Source organism: Myodes glareolus, chromosome 15 (genome assembly GCF_982192425.1).
Source record: "Myodes glareolus chromosome 15, mMyoGla1.1, whole genome shotgun sequence".
Lineage (NCBI taxonomy): Eukaryota > Metazoa > Chordata > Mammalia > Rodentia > Cricetidae > Myodes > Myodes glareolus.
In genome coordinates, this window is record NC_142040.1 from 73,063,155 (window position 1) to 73,080,573 (window position 17,419).

At 41.8% G+C, this 17,419-nt stretch overlaps 1 protein-coding gene across 1 annotated transcript; it reads right to left on the reverse strand.

The window, feature by feature from the left end:
* Positions 1 to 3,841: 3,841 nt before the first annotated feature.
* Positions 3,842 to 13,805, reverse strand: LOC125415917 (uncharacterized). Its single transcript, XM_085676932.2, has 6 exons — positions 13,567 to 13,805; positions 13,060 to 13,221; positions 12,368 to 12,472; positions 9,351 to 9,477; positions 8,583 to 8,678; positions 3,842 to 7,172 (listed from the first exon to the last, which is right to left on the reverse strand). Exons 3-6 carry the CDS (start codon positions 12,455 to 12,457, stop codon positions 5,803 to 5,805), a joined length of 1,683 nt encoding a protein of 560 aa, XP_085533058.2. The 5' UTR covers positions 12,458 to 12,472; positions 13,060 to 13,221; positions 13,567 to 13,805; the 3' UTR covers positions 3,842 to 5,802.
* Positions 13,806 to 17,419: the final 3,614 nt, after the last annotated feature.

Consider the following 17,419-nt stretch of genomic DNA (forward strand, 5'->3'; position numbering starts at 1 on the left):
AGCCCCAAGGTATTTCAGTTGGTTCAACTTTGCAGTCCAGTTCACAATCCTATGCCTTTTAGCAGCTACTGTTTGCTTCTCAACAATCAAAACAAAAAAATTCAAAATCAGCACAAAAACATATAGAATCCAGACTTGCTGTGTGGCTTTTTTCTTTCATATTATTTTACTTCTCTCTTTAAAGACTTTATTTTTTTTCACTTCTTTCTGTGACTGTCTGTACACATTTTCTTTCTTAAGCAAACACACTGGAATCTATTTAGACGTTTTTCCATCTGGACCTCTTTCATTGCGTAGCCTTTTGACCAAATGAAAAAAAAAAAAAGAAAAGAAAAAAGAAACTGCTAAGCAGTGTGCCTGCGGCTTTGGTGGCTGTCTCGATCTTCTTCATGAACCACACAAGCCATGCTTAATTCTCGCAGTGCAGTCGGAGGTTTGTGACCTTCCCAGAGGTCTACAATGCCAATGCCTGTGCTGTGGAAGGCATTTTCACTTAGTTTTCTGTTCCTAATCCACATACTGGAAGTTGTAGAAGGAGCGGTGGGCTGCGTCCCGCCACCTGGATCCCAGCTAGCTAGCTTACCCCCGAAATAATTACACGGAAACTGTATTCTTTGAAACATTGCCTGGCTCGTTATCTGTAGCCTCTTATTGGCTAACTCTTACATATTGATTCAACCCATTTCTAATAATCTGTATGTCACCACGAGGTCGTGGCTTACCGGGAAAGATTCAGCATGTCTGACCTGGCAGCTTCATGGTGGCGGCTCCCTGACTCTGTTTCTTTCTCCCAGCATTCTGTTCTGTCTACTCCACCTATCTAAGGGCTGGCCTATCCAAAAGGCCAAGGCAGTCTCTTTATTAACCAATGAAAGTAACACATACACAGATGACCCTCCTCCATCAGGAAGTCTTGCCAGCAGGTAGAAACTCTGAAAAGGAGCTGTATCCTGGTTTTGTTTTTGTTTTTCCCAAACTGTCTTAGGCCCTTTGGAAATTCGGGGCCCACATAGGTATGCCAAACTGTTGTTGGCTGTTTTACTCCTTGAGGGGCCCAGTACCTAGCTCCCAAATACATGCATGCAGTCTTATTATTTTATTAATGATAAATACTTGACCTTAGCTTACTTGGTTCTTGCCTGCTTTCCTTAAATGATCCATCTACCTTTTGCCTCTGGGCTTTTCCTTTTCTTACTTTTGTGATTTTACTTTCACTCCTACTCCATGCTGGCTGTGTGGCCCCTGATGTCCTCCTCCTTCTCTGACTCCTTCTTTTCTCCCATATTTCTCCTTCTATTTATCCTCTCTGCCTGCCAGCCCTGCCTGTTCTTTCTCCTGCCTTGCTATTGGCCATTCAGTTCTCTAGAAGACCATCAGGTGTTTTAGATGAACACAACAACACAGCTTCACAGGGTTAAACAAACGCAAAATAAAAAAGTAACATACCATAAAGTAATATCCTACAACACCCAATCACATAAAGAAATACACTGTATTTTCTCCCTCCTGTGCTTAATGTGGACAGTAAAATAAGTGCATATGTGAAGACGTGTCTATGTGTGTAGAAAACTAGAAAAGATGATACACGTTCAATACTAGGGTTTAACATTGAACGTGGGCTGTGGAAGAGGACACTGACAACTGATCTTCGGGTTCCATCTCTGTCATGGATTTTACATTTCATGTGGACCAGTGAATGAAATATATCTAGAGCAGACAGTCTTAAAATCCAATGACTCCTTTTCTCCCATATTTCTCTTTTTATTCATCCCCTCTGCCTGCCAGCCCTGCCAATGTTTTCTCCTGCCTCTATTGGCCAGTGAATGACCCAGAATCTCTTCTGAATGTCCATTCTAACTGGACAGAAGTCCACGATATCTGTAGTGTAACAGGCTTTCTCTTGGGCCACCGAGCAGCTCCCAAATCATGACATGAAGACTTTATAGCTATGAATGCTCAGCCATCACTTAGGATCGTTTCTTGCTAGATCTTGTAACAATCGGTTTCTCTTCATCTACGTTTTGCCTTGGGGCTCTTTACCCTTTTTTTTTTTCCCCCTGTATATCTTGCTTTCCTTCTGTCTCCATGGCTGTCTTCTTGTCTGGGTACATCCCTCACTTCGTTGTTCTTTTCCTTTTCCTCCATCCTAGATTTATCTTCCTATTTATTCTGTCTAGTGCCCCTCCCATCTCCCTCCTGCCTAGCTATTGGTCCCACAGCTTTTTATTAGGCCAATCAGGTGCCTTAGGCAGATCAGGTGAAACAAATGCAACCCATCTTTGCATTGCTAATAAAGGCAGCAGAAACAAATGTAACACATCTTTACAATTAAAGTAATATTCTACAGCAAAAACAAATGAACACACATCTTTGCCTAGTTAAAATAATATTCCACAACACTGTAGTTTTCAGGTCTTGTTAATTTTCACATGGGAACTTTTTTAAACTTTCAAATAAATAGTGTTTAAAATTAAAGGGATAAATGAGACATGCCAGGTGAGTGTGAGTGTCTGCTACACTATTTACTCCTGAGTGTCTATGTCTACTATCTACTCTTCACAGTGTAAGCCTTTGCTATGTTATTTACTCCTGAGCTTGTGAGTCTCTGCTAAACTATTTACTCCTGAGAGTGCGTTTTTACTATACTTCTCACTTAAGCAGCTCCTTTGAAAGGCTTCCCCACAGACTGCAGTTCTGAAAAATCATTCTCTTGTAGAACAAATGTGTTGGGAAATTGTTTGGGTGAAGGTGTCACTTCAGCCCCTGGCATACATATATCCAAAGAGTCTGAAATGTTTGGATGGAAGTTCCAATACAAGACTCCCACCACCACCATCAGAGCTGCCTCAGTTCAGACTCAGTTCCTGAGAAAGCCGGCCAAAGGATATGAACCCTCCCCAGAGATGCTCAAGACCACTCCAAAGGGTACTGCCCCAAGAGAACAAACACGTGGTTTTCTGGTCTTCTTTTTCCATCTACTCTCTGGGGAGCTGGAAAGCCATCTGGGAGTGTTTGTATCCATTAAACCTGGGCCTTTTTCTAATTTAGTTTGATTTGGTCTGATTTGGATTATTGTGTCAGCGGAGAGGCTTATCGGGGTACAGAACTTTACAGGAATATTATGTTAAGGTGTGTTATTTTTGTTTATGCTGCATTTGTTTAAATCTGTGAAACTGTGATACTTTGACTGTCTAGAACACCCGGGGGTCTAATGAAGAACCGGATGGCCAATAGCGAGGTAGAAGGAAGGATAGGCAAGAGCTGGTATGCAGAGAGGAGAGGATAGAAAGAAAGAAAGAAAGAAAGAAAGAAAGAAAGAAAGAAAGAAAGAAAGAAAGGAAAAAGAGAAAAAAAGAATAGTCAAGGAAGGGGACCAGTCACCCAGCCATCCAGCAAGCCACAGAGAGTAAGGGTAAGATTTACAGAAGTAACAGAAAGGGAAAGCCCCAGAGGCAAAAGGTAGACGGGATAATGTAAATTAAGCTGACAAGAAACAAGCCAAAATAAGGACAGACATTTATAGTAACAGTAAGACTCCGTGCGTGATTGATTTGGGTGCTGGTTGGTAGGCCCCCAAAAGAGCAAAAACATCATACAACACAAATGTATATCCATTAAGGTCAATTCTATTCATTAGGAAATCTCTGTCTTCTGTTTTGAGGAGATTAATAGCCAGATCTACAGAGACTCCAAGTAGGAAGAGAACACTGAGTCACACACTTATGGCAAACCCGACCTTTGTTAGCATATCTTGCTGGCCACATCTTAGACATTTTTTAAAAAACAAAACTTTCCCACACAGCATCCCTTCTTTGCTATTAACTAGAATGGAAACTAAAGCTGGAAGCACAGACTTTATTTACCATGTAATCTAGAGGTATATTCATTTCTCTCATTTTCTCTAACGTTCACAGGATGTTTACATGTTAATAAACTGTTTTCAACAAAACTCAACGATAGAAGGTGTGTGATGTGTTGTGTTGTAACTTTCCACCCACCATGTTCAGCTGACTGCTACACTGCTTTCCACACTGTAGTGATGTGGATAACTGGATAACAGGAGCAAACGCAGCTGTGATCACTGTGGATGGAGGAGGGAGGAGGGAGGAGGGAGGAGGAAGGAGAGGAAGGGCGGAGAGGCTGCTGTTCAGCTTTCCTCTGTTGTACCCATGACAAAACCAAAGGTAAGATACAAGGTGAGTCTGGCCACATCTCATCTCTGCAAAGCCATCCGGCTCTTCCCTGAGGTTACACTGATGAAGGGCCCCTCAGTCCTCAGCACCTCAGCCCTTCTGGGAGTCCTCTCACTTGTTCCCTCAAGATGCCTTCCCAGTAGGATGCTGACCCTCTGTAAATGACAGCCAGAGTCATGTGCTGTAATCACTGCCAAAACAGGTTAAATTTGGACCTGTCCAAAAGCAAAAAAGGTTTAGAATGATATTTATTTTGGGAGAATTTACTACATGGCTATTGCATGTTTTATTCAAATCTCCACATTCCTTCATCTATTACTTCTTATGCTTAGAGTCACTCTACTCTCCCCACTTGGAGGACTTTTTCTTTGTTATTTCTCCATTCTACTGAGGGCTCCCTCCACGTGTAGTGGTGTAGGGCAATTGACTTAATGGCCAGAAGCCTCCCAGAGTGACTGTCTCCCTCAGGAGCCATCACTTGCCAATAGCTCCTCCACTCAGGGTGAGACATAGTGAGGCCCTTATGCAGCCATGCTTATTGGATGGCGGGGTTTAGCCTGTGTAAGTGTTGCCTCCCTAGTAAAGGGCACCATGTGTTCAAGCATGAAATGGTACTGACATATCTTGAAATATTTTAATATTTCTACTGCCACAATACAGACACCTACTATAACTGGCTATGAAATTCTTTACTGTTCACTTCTTGGAATAATAGCATTAAATTCTCCCTAGAGGTTATTACCTCATCGGACACAAGTTTATCACCAAGATAACATCACAGCAGTTACAGTTTGTGGAATAAGGTTCAAATGCAGTCAGAAAATGATTGGTTGCTCCACACCTTTCCTGCATTTATTGCTCTGTGGGCACTGCTGCTTTTATCTGAGGCACAGCAGCTGCACCTGATACTAAAGCTGCCTCAGCTGATGACTGCACCTCTGCAGCCACTGCTGCTGCCTTGCTCTGGAGGCCTTAGATGGGAAGAGCCTTCTAGTCTCTATCCTTTTATTTTACCAATAAGGATTCCAGAGCCAGACCTGCTAGCTCAGAGAGGCAGAGCTTCTTACACACCAAGGGGGATGTTACAGGAGCTTGGATGACTCCACTGGGAAAAACAACAGTAACTATGGACAGCCCAGATCTCAGATTCCAGGTAACCAATGGACAAAGCTAGGACATGGTAAAGGTTTCACTGAACATTTATAGTTACAGAAGATGGAGACTTATTAATAAAGGCAAGTTTTAAATAAACACATGGCTTGAACAAACTGCTGGGAGCAAAGAGAAGTCTCTGCTGTTCTCTGATGACATTCTTAGCATTTGAATTGTTCTATGGTAGATGCTCATGTTGACATCCAAAATGATTAACTTTATATTCTCCCACATGGATTCATGAGAGTTGGATAAGATCTGAATTGTTAGCAAAGTGATCTGACTACACTTCACAAAATCATGGAGTTTGTAGTCAGAATGAATCATTTGATGTGTTTTAAGGGTTGATGAAGTAAACTTTTAAGGCATTTGTAGGATTTTTCTTCTGTATGAACTATATCATCTGTTGAGTAAGGCTGTAAAGATTCGCAAAGTCTTTGCTACATTCGCCACACTTTTACGAATTGTCTTCAGAATGAATTTTTGTTTTATGTCGTCTAAGTGATGTAGATGAGGAAAATCTTCTGTCACACTCTTCACACTTGTAGGGGTTCTCTCCAGTATGAAGTTTCTTGTGTTTCCTAAAGGAGCCGTGGTAACGAAAGGCTTTGTGACATTCCTCACAATTGTAGGGTTTCTTTCCAGTATGAATTGATTGATGTTCCTGAAAATCCCTAGAGCAGTAATACTGTTTGCCGCACTCTGCACACTTGTAGGGATTGTCTTCAGAATGAATTGTTTGATGTCGCTTAAGGGCTGAACATGTGGAAAAACATTTATCACACTCCTCACACTTATACGGTTTCTCTCCAGTGTGGACTGGCTGGTGCTGATGAAGGTATGCAAAGGAGGAGAACCTTTTGCCACACACTGCACACGTGTAGGGATTGTCTTCCCAGTGAATTGGTTGATGTCGTCTAAGGGATGAGCAGTTGGTAAAACGTTTGCCACACACCACACACTTGTATGGTTTCTCTCCAGTGTGGACTCCCTGGTGTTGATGAAGGGAGGCAGAGCAGGAGAACCTTTTGCCACACTCCGCACACGTGTAGGGATTGTCTTCAGAATGGATGATTTGATGGTTTCTAAAAGATGAAACATAGTAAAAACACTTGCCACACTCCGCACACGTGTACGTTTTCTCTGCAGTATGAGCTGCCTTGTCCTCAATGAGGAAGGCAGGCTTAGGAAATTCTTTCCCTCGCACTCTACACCTGCGGAGTCTCTCTCCAGTGTGAACTGCCTTGTGGTACTTAAAGGATGAATGATAAAGAAACGTCTTGTGACACTCTTCACACTGGTATGGTTTCCCTCCACAAGGAAGGCTTTGATGCATTTTCAGTAATGAAGGGTCATAAAAAGCTCTGCCACATTCTTCGCACTTGTAGGGTTTCTCTCCAGAATGAATTCTTTGATGTTGCTTCAGCATTGAAGGATAGTAAAATGATCTGCCACAGTCTCCACACTTGTAGGATTTTTCATCAGTATGATTTTTCTGGTGTATAAAAAGTGATGAGCAAGTACTGAAGGCCTTGTGACATTCTTTACACGTGTAGGGTTTTTCTCCAGTGTGAAGTCTCTTGTGTATAGAAAGTGTTTTATGAGAACTAAGGGTCTTACCACATTCTTCACACTTGTAGCGTTTTTCTCCAGTGTGAAGTCTCTTGTGTATAGAAAGTGTTTTATGAGAACGAAGGGCCTTACCACATTCTTCACACTTGTAGCGTTTCTCCCTTCTACGAATTCTCTGGTGTTGAATGCGTAGTGAGTTACAGTCAATGGCCTTGTTGTAAACGTGATACTCACTGAGTCTTGTTCCTGTTGAGCCTAGTTGAGACATGAAGAAAGGCTAGAAAATATTCTTCATACTTAATGTTTATCTATTTAAAAGGAAACATTTACTCAAACATACTGAAGCATCAGTGATAAGCTGTAGCAGGAATTCTAATTGTTCTCAACAATAAAAACTTGGAGTCAGCTATTGGGGGTGCAGGCTGAAGGGTCAGAAAAGCACAGTGGCCAGCCACTTGAGTTCTTACCTCTACTAATGCCCAGACAAAAGGGATGAGCCAGTTCCTAGATTGCGTCCTCAGACTTCATCCTCAGACTCACTGCTCCTCAGACTGCAATGAGCTCCTGTAGCCTCCTGCCTTATATTCCTCTCTTGGTCCAGCCATATCCCTTCCTATCTCCAGCTGCTTAGTGTTGGGATTAATGGTGTCCAACTCCCAAATACCGGGATTAAAGGTGTGAGCCACCACTGCTTGGCTCTGTTTCTTTTTTAGACTGGATCAATTTTATGTAGTCTTGAACTAACAGAGATCCATCTGCCTCTGTTTCCCAAGTGCTGGCATTAATGGTCTATGCCACCACTATCTAGCCTCTATGGCTAACTAGTGTGGTTAGCTCTACACCCTGATTTTCAGGCAAGCTTCATTTGTTAGATTATAAACAAAATATCACCACAAGAAACTACAGTATATTTTAAAAGCTCTAGGCACTAAGCATAAATGATAAAATATTGGAGGTAGAAAAAATCTATCCTTTTACTAGAATAAGGGCACATCCAAATAGAGCATAGACATAATGGTATATTATTCGAAGTTTAATAGCAAAGTAATTTGTAAGGGCATTGGGCATTTTACTAACAGAAATAAATCCATTAAACAATGGAGGTGTTCTATGTCGGGACACTCATGAAATTATAAATTAGCCAATCCGGGAAAGGAGACAGTTAACTGTGACTGTGTGAATGACAGGCACCATCTAAACACAAACTTTTTATCTCCACATATAATTTTATTTTGAAAGGCATAAAAGAGAAGCTGTACAAGAAGTAGATGGTTCAAGAAAAGATTAAATTTATAGATAAAAAAAGTCAGGTCAGTATTTTATGTTTTATCTGGACAACAAGAAAATATATACCTCAAACATATTAAGGCACAATTAAAAAAAAAAACTTCAAGTTCACCTGAGTCTTACACAACAATGGAAAATCAACAAAAAGAAAAACCTTGGAGGTCACTTTAAATAAAAGCACACCTCACTGTTGGGGAGACACAAAGAGACTTAAACCATCATAAACATCTGAGAGATGTGCTTGGAAAACAAAGACATTAAGGAGAGACCTAAAGAATGATTTCTATGGTATCATGTGTCAAGGCACATGGCAAAGGCTGACTTTCTGTTGAATACTTGGACCTCAGCTCTGCCCCTGAACCCCACATTCCTACATACCTGGGTGCACGCTGGCTGCTGCTTGTCTCTTCCCATCTGAAGGCTCTGGTCTTTGCTCCAGAAATGTCACCAGGTGTGGCTTAGGGACACCAAGACCTGTTTGTAGATAAAGGGAACAAGATTGTTTGAGTGTCCTTCTACTGGGAACTGACATGTCCCTTCCAATACATCATTTATAAGGAAAGAGGTGAAGTAATAAATAGTTACAGATAATCAGATTCTAAAATGGTCTCTGACAAGATCAGTACAATACATAAATTAATTTATAACATCCAGATTCTGAGTTTCATTTAATGGAAACAAATAATAAAGCTGAATTCTATAACACTTTAACTAAAAAGTATGTTCCATGTCTCATGCCATTGAATTTTTAACATTCCCACTAGACTAAAGGAAACAAATATCCAACACAGAAAGGCTAGACACAAAAAGAGAAAAGTGAAATGATTTTTTTAGTAATTTAATTTTATTTTTTGGTGTTTTGCCTGCATGTATGTCTTTGTAACGATGTCACATCTTAGAATTATAGACAGCAATAAGCTGCCATGCTAGGAATTGAACTCCGGTCCTCTAAAAGAGCAGTCAGTGCTCTTAACAACTGAGCAATCTCTCCAGTCCCAAAGTGATGCTAAACACAGGAATCTCTCTAATTTTCTGAAATCAAGGGATAGGACTCCTGCTGTTGAAATGCTCTCAAGAGATATTGTACAGAAGGAGTAAGCTATATGTTAATGGTGAAATAGAATTTGCTATATATGAGATCCTCACCCAGGAATTCAAGGTGGCTGTAATTCTCCAACATCACATCCCTGTACAAATTCCACTGAGCAGGCTCCAGGCATTCCCTCTCTTGGGGAGAGAACTCAATGGCCACATCTGAGAAGGACAGCATTTCCTGAAATAAAGATCAATGAATGATCTCACACTTTAATTAAAACCATTGATAATAGAAATACTAAGATACATTGGGCTGGATAGTTTTCCTGTGAACTGAACACTAGCTGGGGTCATTTGAGAAGAGAAAAGCATAATTGAGAAAACGTCTCCCTAGGACTGTCTTGTAGGGAAGCCTATAGCATTTTCTTAATTAATGATTGCTAGAACACCGCACAGCCCACTATGCCACTCCCCGAGCACGCAGTTCTAGCCAGTATAGGAATGTTCGCTGGGCAAGTGGTCTCGGCTCCAATTCTTGCCTCATGTTCCTGCCATTTAGTTTTATCTCAGACAAATCAGGTCCCTTAGGCAGGCAAGGTAAACAAATGCAACACATCTTTCCATAGCTAAACTAATATTCCACAACAAGAAAGTTCCCAAGTGTTGGCTTCCTGAAGTCACTGGTCCATTGAAGGAATCGTTACATCTCCAACTCCTGTGCTTTATGATGCTTTTATTCTTTTAAGCTTATGATTTTGTCTTCATAACAAGATCAGCTTAAAACTGGATCACTGGTCCCACTGTCCTCCAAATGACTCCCAGCACCCTCTTAATCTGCAGTTGGGCTCCACACACTCCAGCTTCAGCACCGTCTCTACGGTGGTTTGAGTCTTTTTCTGGAAGATAGGCTGTCTGCCCATCATAGCCACTCTGCTTACTGCCCAGCTCTGCTTTCCCTGGGCATACAAAGAACCCTTGATCTTCTTGTCCTGTATCATTTTACATGGGGATGGTACTGGCCACATTTCTTGCAGAACATATGGCGGATCTTAGAAAAGTTCACCGTGTTGGTGGGAATGATATCAGCACAGCTTTACAATTCTTGATGTCTAACATATTTCTATTTTATATGAGTTTCAGTTCATTATATTTAACATATTGATGAGATCATGTGTAATTTACATGTATCTACCTGAAATAACTTCCAGTTTTACCAATTGTCAAAATTTGACTATCTTTTTTTTTTCCTGAAAAATATAAGTATGTAACCGGGCAATGGTAGAGCATGCCTTTAATCCCAGCACTTGGAAGGAAGAGGCAGACAGAGCTACTTCCAGGACAGGTAGGGCTAATGGGCTATTACACAGAAAAACCCTGTCTCAAAAAACCAAAAATAGAGTGTGTGTGTGTGTGTGTGTGTGTGTGTGTGTGTGTGTGTGTGTGTGAGAGAGAGAGAGAGAGAGAGAGAGAGAGAGAGAGAGAGAGAGATTTACCCCTCTATCTCCTCATTGCAACTTCTCTCATGTCCCCCAACAGTCTGTCTTAAATATATGGTATATTCTTCTCTAATTGTTATTGTTACACACATGCACAGACACAGCACAAAAATATGTGTGTCTCTCTCTATATATATGTATATAGATTATATATATATACAACACACATATATATGTACATTACACATAAGTATAAAAATATGAATGGCCTACTCTGTTCAGTGTCACCTGTGTGTATATTTTGGGGACTGACCACTTGTTACTCAGTGAATAGTGATTAGGCTGATCCCTGGGAAAGACTAATTCCCCCTCTCTTAGCAGTTATTAGAAGCATATAATACTTTGTTTAGCCAGCAGATCGCCCCCTGCAGGGGATCTTGTGCCACTGCCATTGTTCAGGCAGCCATATTCTTGGGGTATCATGGGTGCAGCTTCCCATCCCTTTCTAGAAGGCACAACCTCAGAGCAGACTTCCTGGACCCATGGATCTCAGAATCAATATGGATCCTCTCCAGAGACATTCCCTGAGCCCTCTGCACAGGAATTGTGGTGTGGTGTATCTTCTGGGTCAGGGCATCACAAGACAACAGTTCTCTGGATTTGCACGTTTTAGTTTTCCGTAACGCTCTCTGTGCTGCAGTGAGCAGTGTCTTTATCAGCAGTGACAGCTACACTTCAGTGTAGGTCTAAGGAAAAGCATCTGGAATGCAGTTAGCAACTGTGCCGCTTTAGTGGCTCCAGTACGTGCTCCTCTGTGACTTAAGAAGTCATCAGAGACAACGGCTGCTAATGCCGAGATGTGGGAGACACTGGGGCACCTTTAGGGATTTAATGCCATGCTGCTCATGGGTGTGGTTCAGGGGCATAACAGCTAAGTAGGATTATTTATTGCTTCTCTCCCTTGCAAAGCACCTTCCAGCACTAAGAAAATTCACCCTTAGGCAGGAGACCTTCAGGTCAGATCCGGCTCCAATCCCTGAGTCTTGTCTCTGAAGGCCAATATGCTTTCACCATTGGAAAGAGGGAGAAACTTAACATCACAAAACTTTAGGGACAACTGAAATATATCCTCCAGGAAAAAAATGATTACATAGAAAATGTCTTTAAATAAAGGGCAGAGCTGAACAGCAATAAGGCCAGCAGATGTTCAAGAACCAGGCAAAACAAAATAATTTGGTGAATAGAAACACCCAGTGATTTCTCAAGGGCACAGAAGTTGAACTATTTTAGAAGCTTCTTCATAGCTAGTACAGAATGTTACCACCTTTAGAAGTGAGTGAAAAAAAAAAATAGATCCCACTCTTTAAACCAGGGCAGTGATTCTCAATATGTGGGTCATGACCCTTTGGAAAACCTTCATCTCCAAACTTATTCACATTAAATAACTTAGGAAAATCAGTTATGAAGCAGCAAAAGGAAGGGGACAGGACTGCTCGACAAGAACAACCATTGTGGGCCAAGCAGACATCCCCGTTTTACACTTAGTCCACCCTACATTACAGATGGAGGCCCTATCAAGGGTTAAGAAAACCCAGCCGCCAAGGTGAACTTGCAGTTCAGTTTCCCTGTTGCGCATTCTGCTTTGCACCGGGTCCCCCACTCCGCACGTCTGCAGCCTGTGTGTTCTCTCACCCTAGCCAACGCTCTCCTACAGCAGCTGATTCCGGCAGTCTGCATTTCAGAATTTCCCACCAGCGACCTGTTGCGCCAAAGGTTTTTCATCTGTGAATTCTTTAACTGGCAGAGAAGATGAACATAATCAAGACCTCAGGCCCGTTACACTAGCCTGGCTACAGAGAACAGGAAGGACCAGAAACCCGTTTACTCTAAAGATAATGAGAAATCCGACAACATCCATGGGAGAATGGGTCAGAAGTGAAGCAGGCTTCCCCACCAAAGCTGCTCAGTGAGCTCCCAGCTCCCCCTCAGGAGCAGGCAGTCAGCTGACCATCCTTAGCTTGCAACCCTGGACCTCGCACTGTCATCTACTCCGTGCTCCAGGCTGCTCTCCTGTCCCAGTGAGAAGACCCCTGCCTGTCTGCCCTTGCAGCTACCCCCGCCTGCTTCGAGGAATTTCCGTTGCGACTATAGTCCAAACCAGGTCAAGCTGTTCCCAGGCCAGTATAATCACTCTGAGGCCAGACGGGCCCCTGATGATGAAAAAAAAGGATATCTGTGGTCAGATACCTGGAGGTCAGCCTTCGGCCGACAGGAAGACAAAAGGGAGCAGGAAGCCCAGAGTGTGCTGAAATGAGCCTTAACTAATTCCCATGTATTCAAGATGAATAGACAACCCTGTCCCTGACCTGACCCCATCGTCTTACCTGAAATAACTACTGAGAACCCTGTAACCATGCATTCCCCTGACCTGACCCCATCGTCTTATCTGAAATAATCACTGAGAACGCATCCGCTTCTGTAAGCCCGCTTCTTGCTATATAATCAGCCCCGACCGGCACGCGCAGTCACCCGAAGGCTGTAGTGCCCTGTGAACAATAAAAAATACCTCTTGCTTTTGCATTCAGTGCGGACTGGTCTTGGTTCTTGGGTGTCGGGGTCCCCGAGGGGAAGACACCCGAATCGGGGGTCTTTCACCAGAAGCCCAAGGCGGGCTCGGGCTGCACGTGGCGTCCTAAGGAAACCACCACTCAAGGCACAGTTCCTGTCGCCCTCACCCTAGCCCTGACCCGCAACCTCAGGCGTCCCAGCCAGTTGAGCACAGCACCTCCAAGGCAGCTTCTCCCGCCCTCCCACCCAGCCCAGGTCCGCTCCCTCCAAGACGGACCCGCACCCCACACAGTGCCTCAGACTGCGATGTACCCTGCACCAACCTTCATGTCATAGATGCAACAGGAATGGGCAGCAGGCGGGACTCTCGTCCAACTTTGAGGAAGAAGCACTTGTACACATCAAAAGTCGGAAGAGAATTTTTGGACCTCTTCCTGTGATGTCATAGTCGTGTGGACTACATGTCCCAGAAGTCTGTGCGAAGGCATGCCTGGAAACCTGGCGTGTTTATGTTTACTCTTCTTGGATTTGTGTTTGGCTGTCTTCAGTAGAGTGTGGGAGGAAGAAACAGAGTGGACTGGACAGTTGTTCGATCTGAAAAAAAAAAAAACCTGTTGCGTGAATATCTGATTACAGCAAGTTTTATTTTGCAGAAGCACAGGAACTGGCCAACTGGCTTTCTCTCACAAAGTCTGTATTTCAGAGAGCAGCCCCTCATTGCCTTTTGGGTTACTTTTTTTGGAAAGAGTTAGGGCTAATAGAAAACAGCTGTCCAGATAATTGGCCCCTAGAACGGATGAAATGAAAAGAAGCTGAAGTCGAATAAAAACATCGGCAATCAAACACCTTACTGAGCACCATAACCTCTGCCCTGGAAACCTCTGAGAGTTTCACTTTCTTCTCTTCCTAGGAAACGCAATCCATTCTCTACGTCCCTTAGACTCTATAGTCAGAAGACAGTCAAAGCCCAAAGTTTCTTGACTTCGTAATTTAAACAATTGTTTATCCCACGGTGCTGACAAGATTATGACTTCAACGTGCCATGGAACGGTGGGCACCTGCCATTCCAGAAGGGAGGAATAGTTATCTAGTAAGGAAAGATAAGAATAAGGAATACAGAAATGCAGAGGGAAATTCCAAACCCCGCAGCATCACCTGCATAGCATCTGAGGGTCCTCATTGTCTAGACTTGGCTGTGCTTCTGTCATGAGTATATGATGAGTTTCCAACACAGCTTAGTTGTCATCTGCATGTTGCGTTGTTAATTGGTTCTCTTTATCCTGCTGCAAAGCTCCATGTTGATTTACACATTGCACCTTAGTGTCTACAAAAGTAGTACAATGTGGACAGTGCCATCAAGTTCTGCTTCAGTCTTGGGATAGAGCCAGACCCCATAGTAGGGTTTACTTTCTCCCTGGGTTCTGACCCAGGAGAAACTTTCCTAGAAGTGGAGTTTTGAGCCTGGTCCTCTACAAAAATCCCTCACCTTACAAATGAAATTACACTTCCATAAGACAGAGATGTCCATGGGTGTGCTCTTGGCTCAAAGCACATTTAGGATTGGCTCAAAGTACCGGGATGACCAATATTGACCTTCCTCTCTCTGACAACTACAGCAGATCTCACACTGTCTATAACTGTAAAGCCACTGTGGTCTTAGAAGGAAAATGGCACCTATAGAGTCATAGGGTTGAATGCTTGTGCACCAGTTGATAGGAACTGTTGGCTAAGGATTAGGAGGTGTGGCTTTCTCATGAGGGATGTGTCACTGGGGTGGGCTATAAATATGCAGAATCCCAAGCCATTCCCAGATGGCTTTATCTGTCTCCTATTGTAGATACAAATGTAACCTGTCGGTGCTGCTCAAGAACCATGCCTGCCCATTTAATATTATGCTCCCTCCCCAGGAGAGCACATTTTCACAATGAAACATGAGCCAAGAATTATTTATATATTCTATTAATAGAAAATAAGTTGGTAAATATAAATGTATATGTTTATTATATATATTCATACGTATGTATATATATATACACACACAGCAGGGATCCTATTTAGCTCTAACAAAGAATAATCACAAATTTACTGAAAAAATGGATGGACATCAAATGAATATAAGTTGAAGTCATCCAATTGTTGTTGATTGTTTCACTCTTTGGGGATCCCCCAACCCAGCTCCCAAATAAATACAGAGTATTATTATTTTCATAAGTATAAATGCTTGGCCTTAACTTGGCTTGTTTCTTTCCAGCTTTCCTTAATTTAAATTGTTCCATCTAATTTTACTTCTATTTTTTTTACATCTATTTCTTATTTCTGTATTCTTACTTTCACTCTTACTCAGTGGTTGACTGTGTAGCTGGGTGCGTGGCCCCTGATATCCTCCTCGTTCTCTGACTCGTTCTTTTTCTCTCCTAGATTTCTCCTTCTATTTATCCTCTCTACCTGCCTACCCTGCCTATTCTTTCTCCTGCCTCACTATTGGCCATTCAGTTCTTCGTTAGACCATCAGGTGTTTTATACTGGCACAGTAACACAGCTTCACAGAGTTAAACAAGTGGAATGTAATCAAAATAACACACCTTAAAATAACATTTTATATCATTTCTCCCTTTTTTTTTTAAAAAGAAAGGTTTTATTTCTAACATAACTACATACAACAAAAAGTTATCAAGCAAGATTACATTTAAAATATTCAGTTCATTTATATTTAGCAAATTCAGAAAAAAACAATCCATTATCTATCCTATCTTAGTGAATCCAAAGTCTTATATAAAATTTACTTTGTATCATAACTGGGAAAAAACTGCAACTGTAACTTTCTAGTCTTCAACTCCATCAGAGACCCAGAAAGAAGTAATATTATCTAACAACAGAGATGTTTGGCTACTTGGACAGTCACCCAGAGTTCCTCTGCAATGTTGGAACATCCATCTTCAGTCTACAGGCATAAAGTATTTAGCAGACTTTTCTATGAAGCAGGAATTTTGGACTCTCCTATCTCGTTTGGGCAAAGTTCATCAGTTCCTTTTCTCTGTGTCCTGCACACTGTATGACATTCTTCTGTGAAGCAGGAATTTTGAAGGACTCTCCTGTCTTGTTTTGGCAAAGTTCAACAGTCCTTTTCCCATGTGTCCTGAAAGTCCAGGCTGCACAGCACATTGTCAGCAAAGGTAAGAGAAATTTCTTTGCCCAGTAGCTAACCTTGCCACAGTTAAAGAAAACTCCAGAAGGGGTTTCTTCAGTGTTCATCATCTCTGAAATAAATTGGTGCTGCCAGGAGCAGATGTGTCTCCTTGTCATGAAAAACACTGTATTAACAAAGCATTTTAAATGCCATTATTTTATAGGTCTTTGATGTATTTGAAAACCATTTATCTATCTAAAATATATCTATATGATGTTGAAAACGTGCCTAACATTTGGCTGTTACAGATAACTACTAAGCTGTTTCGTGATTATCATACTTTATAATAGCTTTCAAAATCTAGAATTTTACCTCATATTTTTAAATAAACTTCATAGGTACAATATCTTAAACAAGAGTAGAGGCATATATACTGTGTTATAACAAAAATTACCTTAAATTTGCATCAATATACAAAAGTCCTATAAACAAGAATAGAAACACACACACACACATATACTGTAACAAACATTTGTATCAATATAATATATTCCCCTAAATGATAATGAACATCCATATTCCACCAAATAACCAAAGACCATTCACAGCCCCCAAATCTTTGGGAATATGGATGTTGTTTTCTCCAAACTGCTTCCTGCTGTTTGTGGATGAAGTATCTTTAAGGTCCCAGAGAGAAAATTTACGATAATGGCCAAGTCCTGGTAAGACCAGCTAAAATTTTGTTGATCAATATCACCTATCAAGATTCTATATGTTTTACTCCTGAGCTTGTGAGTATCTGCTAAACTATTTACTCCCGAGAGTGTGTGTTTGGTATACTTCATATACAAATTGGTCCTTTGTAAAGCTTTCCCCACAGACTGTAGTTCTAAAAAAACATTCTCCTGTAGAACAAATATACATCCCTTAAAGTCATTTCTGTTCATAACGAAACCTCCCTGTGTTCTGAGGAAATTAATAACCACATCTGCAGGGAGCAAACACTGACTCACATACACATGGCAAACCTGACCTTTGCTCTAGTGCAT